This window comes from Salvelinus namaycush, chromosome 4, assembly GCF_016432855.1.
Source record: "Salvelinus namaycush isolate Seneca chromosome 4, SaNama_1.0, whole genome shotgun sequence".
NCBI classification, from domain to species: Eukaryota; Metazoa; Chordata; class Actinopteri; order Salmoniformes; family Salmonidae; genus Salvelinus; species Salvelinus namaycush.
In genome coordinates, this window is record NC_052310.1 from 34,006,496 (window position 1) to 34,018,386 (window position 11,891).

At 42.5% G+C, this 11,891-nt stretch overlaps 1 protein-coding gene across 1 annotated transcript; it reads left to right on the forward strand.

Annotated features, from left to right (window-relative positions):
• The first annotated feature begins 3,787 nt into the window (after positions 1-3,787).
• LOC120046455 (BAG family molecular chaperone regulator 3-like) lies at positions 3,788-11,691 on the forward strand. Its single transcript, XM_038991710.1, has 4 exons — positions 3,788-3,987; positions 8,299-8,637; positions 8,857-9,207; positions 9,607-11,691. Exons 1-4 carry the CDS (start codon positions 3,793-3,795, stop codon positions 10,465-10,467), a joined length of 1,746 nt encoding a protein of 581 aa, XP_038847638.1. The 5' UTR covers positions 3,788-3,792; the 3' UTR covers positions 10,468-11,691.
• The last annotated feature ends 200 nt before the right edge of the window (positions 11,692-11,891 follow it).

Here is an 11,891-nt window from a genome sequence, read left to right on the forward strand (position 1 = left end):
GAGACTTGCTGCGGTGGAAATCTGTCCTTTGGTCTGATGAGTCCAAATTTGAGATTTTTGGTTCCAACCACTGTGTCTTTGTGAGACGCAGAGTAGGTGAACAGATGATCTCTGTATGTGTGGCTCCCACCATAAAGCATGGAGGAGGAGGTGTGATGGTGCTTGCTGGTGACACTGTCAGTGATTTATTCAAGGCACACTTAACCAGCATGGCTACCACAGCATTCTGCAACGATTCACCATCCCATCTGGTTTGCCCTTAGTGGGACTATCATTTGTTTTTCAACAGGACAATGATCCAACACACTTCCAGGCTATGTAAGGGCTATTTGATCAAGACGGAGAGTGATGGAGTGCTGCATCAGATGACCTGGCCTCCACAATCAAACGACCTCAAACCAATTGAGATGATTTGGGATGTCGCTCTTGCTGCTGGTGATTCTCTGATCCACCTCTACGCAGACGATACGATTCTGTATATTTCTGGCCCTTCTTTGGACACTGTGTTAACTAACCTCCAGACGAGCTTCAATGCCATTACAACTCTCCTTCCGTGGCCTCCAACTGCTCTTAAATGCAAGTAAAACTAAATGCATGCTCTTCAACCGATCGCTGCCCACACCTGCCCGCCCGTCCAGCATCACTACTCTGGACGGTTCTGACTTAGAATATGTGGACAACTACAAATACCTAGGTGTCTGGTTAGATTGTCAACTCTCATTCCAGACTCACATTAAGCATCTCCAATCCAAAATTAAATCTAGAATCGGCTTCCTATTTCGCAACAAAGCATCCTTCACTCATGCTGCCAAACATACCCTCGTAAAACTGACAATCCTACCGATCCTTGACTTTGGCGGTGTCATTTACAAAATAGCCAGCAACACTCTACTCAGCAAATTGGATGCAGTCTATCACAGTGCCATCCGTTTTGTCACCAAAGCCCCATATACTACCCACCACTGCGACCTGTATGCTCTCGTTGGCTGGCCCTCACTTCATATTCGTCGCCAACCCCACTGGCTCCAGGTCATCTATAAGTCTTTGCTAGGTAAAGCCCCGCCTTATCTCAGCTCACTCGTCACCATAGCAGCACCCACCCGTAGCACGCGGTCCAGCAGGTATATTTTACTGGTCACCCCCAAAGCCTATTCCTCCTTTGGCTGCCTTTCCTTCCAGTTCTCTGCTGCCAATGACTGGAACGAACTGCAAAAATCACTGAAGCTGTAGACTCATATCTCCCTCACTAACTTTAAGCACCAGCTGTCAGAGCAGCTCAAAGATCACTGCACCTGTACTTAGACCATCTGTAAATAGCCCATCCAACTACATCATCCCTATACTGTTATTTATCTTATTTATTTTGCTCCTTTGCACCCCAGTATCTCTACTTGCACATTCATCTTCTGCACATCTATCACTCCATTTTTTAATTGCTATATTGTAATTATTTAGCCACTATGGCCTATTTATTGCCTTACCTCCCTTGTCCTAACTCATTTGCACACATTGTATATAGACTTTTTTTCTATTGTATTATTGATTGTATGTTTGTTTATTCCATGTGTAACTCTGTGTTGTTTGTGACGCACTGCTTTGCTTTATCTTGGCCAGGTCGCAGTTGTAAATGAGAACATGTTCTCAACTAGCCTACCTGGTTAAATAAAGGTAAAATAAAAATGTAAAATGAGTTGGACTACAGAGTGGAGGAAAAGCAGCCAACAAGTGCTCAGCATATGTGAGAACCCCTTAAAGACGGTTGGAAAAGCATTCCAGGTGAAGCTGGTTGAGACAATGCCAATAGTGTGCAAAGCTGTCATCAATTCAAAGGGTGGCTACTTTGAAGAATCTAAAATATATTTTGATTTGTTTAACACTTTTTTGCTTACTACATGATCCATATGTGTTTTTTCATAGTTTTGATGTCTTCACTATTATTCTATAAAAATAGTCAAAATAATGAAAAACCCTTGAATGAGTAGGTGTTCTAAAACTTTTGACCGGTAGTGTGTGTGTGTGTGTATATATATACGGTCAAAAGTTTGGGGTCACTTAGAAATGTCCTTGTTTTCCACCTCAAACTTATATTTGTCTGTTCATAACACTTGTTTCCAATCTTCCTCTGTCCAGTGCCTATGTTATTTTGCCCATATTAATATTTTATTTTTATTGACCAGTCTGAGATATGGCTTTTTCTTTGCAACTCTGCCTAGAAGACCAGCATCCCGGAGTCACCTCTTCGTTGTTGACGTTGAGACTGGTGTTATGCGGGTAATATTTAATGAAGCTGCCAGTTGAGGACTTGTGAGGCGTCTGTTTCTCAAACTAGACACTCTAATGTACTTATCTTCTTGCTCAGTTGTGCACCAGGGCGAGTTCCAGGAGAAATTTCTTTGTTTCTGGCCACTTTGAGCCTGTAATCAAACCCACAAATGCTGATGCTCCAGATACTCAACTAGTCTAAAGAAGGCCAGTTTAATTGCTTCTCTAATTAGAACAACAGTTTTCAGCTGTGCTAACATAATTGCAAAAGGGTTTTCTAATGATCAATTAGCCTTTTAAAATGATAAACTTGGATTAGCTAACACAACGTCCCATTGGAACACAGGAGTGATGGTTGCTGATAATGGGCCTCTGTACTCTGATCAATTTTATGTTATTTTAATGGGCAATATTTTTTTGCTTTTCTTTAAAAAAAAAGGACATTTGTAAGTGACCACAAATTGGCTCCAATTAAGCGCCGTCCACAGGGTATGGCATGGCGTTGCAAAATGGAGTGATAGACTTCCTTCTTCAAGATCCCTTTTACCTTGTACAAATCTCCCACTTTACCACATCCAAAGCACCCCCAGACCATCACATTGCTTCCACCATGCTTGACAGATGGCGTCAAGCACTCCTCCAGCATCTTTTTATTTTTTCTTGGTCTCACTAATGTTCTTCTTTGTGATCCGAACACCTCAAACTTAGATTAATTGTCAATTACACTTTTTCCAATCTTCCTCTGTCCAGTGTCTGTGTTATTTTGCCCACCTTAAGCTTTTCTTTTCATTGGCCAGTCTGAGATATGGCTTTTTCTTCTTTGCCTTAGACCACTGCGCCACACGGGAAGCCCGCAAATTAATTTTTAACAAGGCACACTTGTTAATTGAAATATATTCCAGGTGACTACCTCTGGAAACTGGTTGAGAGAATGCTAAGAGTGTGCAAAGCTGTCATCAAGGCAAAGGGTGGCTACTTTGAAGAATCTCAAATCAAAAATATATTTTGATTCGTTTAACACTTTTTTTGGTTAATACATGATTCCATGTGTTATTTCATAGTTTTCATGTCTTTACGATTATTCTACAATGTAGAAAATAGTAAGAGTAAAGAAAAACCCTTGAATGAGTAGGTGTTCTAAAACGTTTGACCGGTAGTGTATATATAGTCAATTATAACGTTACTTTATCAACATTGACCGACGATACATTTGTAACTGTAGCCACCATCTGAGCTGAATACATTATAGCCACGACGTATGAAGGATACATATGTAACAGTATAACTTTAAACCGTCCCCTCGCCGCTAACTAGCTAGCCATTTCACATCCGTTACACATACAAACAGAACTTTGAGGTTCCTGACTGAAATGACAGTCGCCTCACTGTCAGGCTGGAACCCTTTGAATCTTGAGACACACTGGCAACTTTTACGCAACATTGACCGTGCTATTTATTTCGAGAAACTTCCAGCCCCATCTCCCACACGTCACCGTGCGGAATCTTTAAAGGGTCCGTTGACTGAATAAAATGGCAAGGTATAAAGGATCAAGGAGTTTGAGCAGCATGAACACACAGTCACCAATGGTAGATATGGTCAATAATAACGATCCTCTACCGCCAGGATGGGAAATAAAAATTGACCCACAGACAGGATGGCATTTTTTTGTGGATCACATTAATCGCACAACAAGCTGGAATGACCCAAGACACGATTTCAAAAAGGTAGGCTCATGGATGTGTAGTAACATGATGTGTACCGTGGGAGGGCTCGTGTGATATATATTCAAAGTTGGAGTGAAATGTCATGTCTGCTTGACAGCATGGCAGACACAACACATAATCTCTCTAATATATGGCACGGTCCTCGATCAAGCACTTCAGTGGTTAATAATGATGGTCACCGCTTCTGATAGATGGTCACCGCTTCTGATACGCACTGGCTTCTATTATAGGGGAGATAGAGTGGGCATATTCTATTTATAGTAGGCTATGCTTCTATATATTTTTATTTACTTTAAAAACATGGGCTACAAATTGCCTCTGCTAAAACTTAATATACGCCAACGCAATGGAATGTTGTCTATTGTAGGCTCCAGCGCTCTCCCACATGCATTATAACGTAACTAACAATAGCAATAGCTGTTATAAACGGCTATGTTCTTGTGTTATGGTCTAAGCTGAGCAACGGCTGTTATAAAAGGCTATGATCTTGTGTTATGATCTAAGCTGGCAGGTTTGTTGATGACGCACTGCAGTCATATGTAAAGCTATGCCTTTGAGTGTTTGACCATTTCCATTATGTTTATTTAAAGCCTATTAGGCCAAGCAGACTCCAGACTGCATTTGTTCATATTTCTTACACTCTTAGAAAATAGGAGTTCCAAAAGTGTTATTTGTCTGTCCCCACATAGGATAACCCTTTTTGGTTCCAGGTAGAATTATTTTGGGTTCCATGTAGAAAAGGGTTGTGTGTAGGTGTTCAACATTGAACTCAAATGGGATCTACCTGGAATCAAAAGGGGTTCTTCAAAGGGTTCTTCTACCAGGACAGCCAAAGAACCCATTTAGGTTTTAAGATAGCACCTTTTTTTACTAAAACTTTTCCTTACAAGGGATTTGAAGATGTTCATCACCCACCCATATATAACAGCTCCAAGGAACCTACAATAGCCTACATTAAATTAACAAATCACTGAATTTGTTGATATGGTTTTATACCATTGAACTGTGCAGAAGTACTATGTGTCAACTTTAAATGTGGAAGGGTTGGAGGAGCAGACCCTAGGCTGCCAGTTGGCGTCTTGCCTTAGGAAGATCAACACTTTCTGCTGTCCGAAGTTAGTGTCACTTAGAATCTGCTGGAAAGACACAGCTGTCAGAGGATAAAATTGGTGCAATGCTGGCAGTGTACAGGGACCCTGCCAAAATGGCAGAGGGCAAAGGGTCGTTCAGAGCTATTGGCTGTGTCATAACTACTGTTGTTGTATCAAAAAAGTAAAGGAATGATGTAAAGAAAAGGTGGAATATACCCCACAGTACTCTTAAGTCATACTTAATTGTAATTCAATATTACCATGCAATATACAGCAATTTTGTTAATACATAGTCATGGCAGCTTGAGACTGTTCCAATACAGTGAGTCCAATGGGCCGACATAGTCTTGTGGACAAACTTTTGTCTTTGTCGTATCAAACTGTGTGGACGTATACTGAACAAATATATAAACGCAAGATGTAGTGTTGGTCCCATCTTTCATGAGCTGAAATAAAAGATCCCAGAAATGTTTCATACGCACGAAAATCTTATTTCTCTCAGATTTTGTGCACAAGTTTGTTTACATGCCTGTTAGTGAGCATTTCTCCTTTGCCAAGATAATCCATCCACCTGACAGCAGTGGCGTATCAAGAAGCGAATTAAACAGCATGATCATTACAAAGGTGCACCTTGTGCTGGGGACAATAAAAGACCATTCTAAAATGTGCAGTTTTGTCACACAACATAATGCCACAGATATCTCCAAGTTTTGAGCGTGCAATTGGCATGCCTCCAATGTCGTTTTTGAGAATTTGGCAGTACGTCCAACCGGCCTCACAAACGCAGACCACGTGTAACCAGCCCAGGACCTCCACCTCCGGCTTCTTCACCTGCGGGATCGTCTGAGACTAACCACCCAGACAGCTGATGAAACTGTGGGTTTGCACAACTGAAGAATTTCTGAACAAACTGTCAGAAACCGTCTTAGGGAAGCTCATCTGCGGGCTCGTCATACTCACCAGGGTGTTGACCTGACTGCAGTTTGGCATCGTAACCGACGTCAGCAGGCAAATGCTCACCTTCGATGACCACTGGCAAGCTGGAGAAGTGTTCTCTTCTAGGATTAATCACAGTTTCAACTGTACCGGGTAGATGGCAGATAGCGTGGATGGCGTCATGTGGCCGAGTGGTTTGCTGATGTCAACGTTGTGAACAGAGTGCCCCATGGTGGCAGTGGGGTTATGGTATGGGCAGGCATAAGCTACGGATAACGAACACAATTGCATTTTATCAATGGCAATTTGAATGCACAGCGATATCGTGACGAGATCCAGAGGCCCATTGTCGTGCCATTCATCTGCTGCCATCACCTTATGTTTCAGCATGATAATGCACGGCCCCATATCGCAAGGATTTGTACACAATTCCTGGAAATTGAAAATGTCCCAGTTCTTCCATGGCCTGCATACTCACCAGACATGTCACCACCCATTGAGTATGTTTGGGATGCTCTGGATTGACGTGTACGTCAGTGTGTTCCAGTTCCCGCCAATATCCAGCAACTTCGCACAGCCATTGAAGAGGAGTGGGACAACATTCCACAAGACACAATCAACAGCCTGATCAACCCTATGCGAAGGAGATGTGTCGCGCTGCATGAGGAAAATGATGGTCACACCAGATACTGACTGGTTTTCTGATCCACTCCCCTACTTTTTTTTAAAGGTATCTGTGACCAAATCCATAGATTAGGGCCTAATGAATTTATTTCAATTTGACTGATTTCCTTATATGAACTGTAAACTCTTTGAAATTGTTGCATGTTGCGTTCATATTTGTGTTCAGTGTACAGTATATAGACCTTTGCTCAGTGTGTTGCTCCCACTTGTCTAAGCCTAGGCTATTTGGCCCCGTCTACCAGTTGACTCTGGTGCTTTGTCATGCACTCCCCACACATACAGTTTGCTGTTTCAGCTCTGTCTGTAGAACATGTTTCAGTTTGGACAGTTTGTTTTTAGTTTGAGCCACACCTTGTAGAAGTATGCAAGCGAGCATAAGATAACAGCATAAGCATAAAAGACAACAGCATTAAGGTTGTAATTGTCTCAGCTTAATCAGTTAGATTTTGACCACTGTTCACAAAAATGTAGTTGATGAGCATTGTTTGTGGGCCTTACTGAATCTGGTATTGTTGGAATGTGGTATGCTCTCCTGAGGTATTTGGCTTGTGCTCTTGTGCTCTCCAGTTCTCAAGGCAACTTAAGTTACATTGTGACAATACACGTGTATAGCCTGAAGGCAATCAAATATTGGAGTATTCTTATATCACTCACAATATACTGTATTGTTAATTATATTCGCATGGTAAAACAAAACTGGTCATGTAGTGATACCACAGAGATACTGTTCCCTGTTGTCACAGTCAGGTGTCTCACTCTGACAGTTGACTGCTTAATTGGTTGGGTTGTCCTGGTGATCACCAAGACAGCATCATGGAGTTTTTTGTCTCCACTGTGAATTATTATCAACATGCATGTGAGGACATGAGACAACTATGATTTGTAATGTTTTATGATAGTAAACACTGCCTAGCAAACCAACCAATGCAGAGCCTACATACCCACATGTAGTGATGGCTTGCTTCTTCTGACAGGCACATACTTGGATAAGAACTATACTATAAGAAAAAAAGGTTCCAAAAGGGTTCTTTGGCTGTCCCCATAACATAACCCTTTTTGGTTCCAGGTAGAACCCATTTGGGTTTCATTTAGAAGAGAACCCTCTGTGGAAAGTGTTCTACATGGAATCCAAAATGGTTCTTCCTGGAACCAAAAATAGTTATTCAAAGGGTTTTCCTATGGGCACAGCCGAAGAACCCTTTTTGGTTCTAAATAGTACCTTTTTTTCCCCTAAGAGTGTAGTTTCCTCTTCCAAGTGGTCAGAGAAGTGATACTTTTGACATCTCCCAGGGATATTTCACAATGTACCGAATGCTTTTTGCCTATAGATACCAGAGCAGATTCCAGAGCAGACATATTTGTTTCAGCCTCTAGCAAATGGCTCTTTTCAATCAATCTCAATTTAATCTTAATAGCCTAATGGTCTTAGTTTGGAAAAAATAGCAAATCTTTCCGGGATGTTGGACATCATTACCTCTCATAGCAAACACATTTTATGATGGATTGGCAGTAATTGCTTGCCTCTGGGGCTAGGGTTTCACTCACATACTTATTTGCATGTCTTAGATGTGTATTAATTCAGACTTTTTTTCTTCTTCAGGTCAGCCAGCTGTCTCAAAATGGCCCCAGTGTGCCCCCAGAGCCGAGTCCTCAGGAGATGCAGAAGGCCTTCGTGAGAGACATGAAGCACCCCACCCTCCGTCATGGTTACATCCCAATCCCAGTCTGCCATGAAGGCGGAGACATCCGTCAGCAACAGCAACACCAATGTTTCCCGTACATCCAGCCGACTGCTCTGCAAAATGTACGAGCAGACGGACGGACACCCTCCCCCACCCCGACGCTCCACTGCAGGCCTAGATCTCCTTTGCAGGGTCCCTCCGAGAGCACTACCCCTGAGCCCTACATGTCCTGTTCGCCTAGTTCACAAGAACCTGAGGTGAGATTGATTTAGCTAATGAGATTACTACGCATTAACTCTTACCATTTGCTTTAATCATAGATTGATGTCATTGGAGGATTTTCAGAGAAAGTTGTAGTTACATGCAGGTGTTTGATGTCGGAATCAAACTAAACCTCTAGCTACTTCTAGAGCTACTTGTAATATTAAATATGCAATTGTACTTCCTCTGATTCATGCTAGACTTTCATTCCTTAGGGCCACCCCTTCCACCAGCCCCCACGACCCAGCAGCACAGGCCTCCAGGCAGGTTACATCCCCATCCCAGTGATCCACGAGAGGGCCGGAGGTCACCCACAACAGGCCCCTGTCAACTCCGCTCTCTACACCCAGCGCTTTCCGGCTTACTCAGAGCACCAGCCCTCCTTCCACCACCTACAACCAGAGGACTGGAGCGGTCATCATGGGCCCACGCCTTCTTCCCGGGACCGTGCCTCCCCCTCCCCGAGCGTGCTTCCCCAGCACCGTGAGACTGCCGCCATCCATATCCCTCCGCATATGAGGAGCCAGTCTCCCCTCAGTGCCCAGGTCATTACAGAGAGACCACAGGTACCGTTTTTCCATCATCGCTTCACCTATTGCCAGTCCAATAACAGTAGGATTCCTCTATATAAAAAGTATAATATACGTACATAGCCATAAATGCCAGAATAGCAAATTTGACATTATTCCTGATGAATAATTAGCAGGTTGACATTTATTGTCATGAATCTTGCCCAAGAGGTAGAACTGAGTGATTTCCGCAAGATAGGCCAGCTGCAACGTCAAAATTGTCTGTGTCGTAAACATTTAAGGTTAGGGTTAGCAGTGTGGTTAAGGTTAGGTATAAAATCAGTTGATATAACTTTGTAGCTGTGCTAGTTAGTGACCACTCTGCAGAGCTGCCTCCAGGTCAAGATTCATGACAATAAATGGCAACATGCAAATAATTCCTTCTTCCTTCCCCAGGTCCAGGTCCGCCATCACCATGTCCCACAGAGAGAATCACCCCACAGAATGGAGCAGGAGCAGGAGATCTCTCAGTATCCCCAAACAGTGCAGAGAGAGGCTGACACACATCAGCTTCAACAGCCACAGATGTCACAACAACCACAACAACAGCCACAGCAGCCACAACAATACCAACAACCACAACAATACCAACAACCACAACATCAACCACAACAGTACCAAAAGCCACAACAACCACAACAATACCAACAATCTGAACAGTACCAACAACCACAACAGCCACAACAGTATCAAAAGCCAGAAAAATACCAACAACCTGAACAGTACCAACAACAACCACAACCTCCACAACAACCACAGCCACAACCGCAGCCGAAACAGACAGCAAACATCACAGTCCAGATACCCCCGAAACCAGAAGCCCAGGAGCCAGTGGATGCTCCTGCTCCACAGGAGGTCCCGCCCACAAAAGCAGAAAACGAGTCCACCGCTCAGTGTCACCCAGGCTTGGCTAAAGTACAAAAGATAGTGAAGAGAGTGGCGAAACTGGAGCAAGAGGTGAAATGCTTTGATGGGAAGAAGAACGATAAGAGGTACTTGCTGCTGGAGGAGCTGTTGACCAAAGAGCTTTTGGCATTGGACTCAGTGGACCCAGAGGGGCGTGTGGATGTGCGACAGGCGCGACGTGACGGAGTCCGGAGGGTCCAGACCATACTGGATGCACTGGAGATGCTGGATGAGCGGCCATCGGAGCCAGCTAGTGAGTCCTCGATGGAGGGCGAGAGCCCGCCACAGAAAGGAGAGCAGCCAGGTACGATCAGCCAAGCGAATGTGGAGATGGCCAGGGAGATCTCATAATGACTGCTTTATTAGAGTGAAGAGATGAGAAACGTCATCAAATATGACGTGGAAATAGGCTGCTCCCAATGCTCCCTATACCCCCCTTTCTACGGCAGATATCACATATGAACTATAAGATGCATGATTGCTTAATTTCCAGTGTTGGTATTGTCTGGTATTCACCACATATGTGATGGTGGTATCTGAGTGCAACATGTATTCAATTATGTTTAGCCACTGTTGTTGCCTTTTGCCGTGCCAATGTCTTTTTGCAAGACCATTGTCGTGTTCAGTGTGTTAAAGACACATGCAGACTGGAGATGATCTAAGAGGCCTTTATCCATTTATATTGGAAAATACTATGAAAATAGCTTCTTTAAAAAATATTTTTTACATCTATGTTGTTGCCTTCGGACCATGTGACGTGGTTGTTGTAAAGTTGTTCAATACGTATTCAATAAGAGAACACTGGTTGGTATGTATAGAGTAGGCTACATCTCTCTATCTAAGTGGCTTCAGTGACTATTGTTAGAGATGTCTAATATTTCCCTCTTAGTTCTAATCCACTACTTCGAGAAACAATATTTACCTCAGATTCCATATGAAGAAATGGGATAAATGTTAGTGATTGTTAATGACTCAGTCAGAGAAAAGTATTTATTTTTGGGCCTCAGGTGACAAAGAGCCACTTGAGGGCAGAATCTTCCTTTTCTTCCTCTCAATTATTTTCCCCAAAATATGAGTTATTTAACACACACCCAACAAATTATATGGTTGATAGAGTTACTTTGGGTTTCATTAGTTTCAGCCTGTAGGTGCATTGCCTATTTTGGGGTCTTGGCACTTATTTCACCATTATAATATGTTTATATTTCATTTAGAATTATTAGGGAACTTGATATGTTACATTCAACAATTACATCCAGTCACCTTTGATTCAAGTAAGATTTTAAATTGGTAGAATGTTTTACAACATTTTTACATTTGTAATTTCACTTGTAATGTTATTTAAAGAAAGGAATTATTGATGAATTTAAGAATGCATTTAGAAATGTTGGATGTGAGCTGCATAACCTCATGAGATGTGAGACTATCACCATCAGCTGCTAATCAAGAATAACAATTCAAAGGGTCAATGTAAAAGTAGGCTTTGTTTATCACAGTTTGTGCATTGCAGGTTGTTGCAGTGTTGACAGCTTGGAGTCACGTTGGCATGGTTGCAAATAAAATGATTTATTTTGACGTTGTCTATAATTGAGTGATTTTACAGTAGGTTACATTATTGTGATATGTTGCCATCCTTGCTATCAAGTGGTTCTATATGGTTTACATAAATCTAAACCTCACCTTGTATCCTCACCATCACTTCACACCTTGACTCCATCATCTCTTATTTGAGACAAGCAAATGGTTTTCCTGGTAGATCCAGGAAAAAATTACAC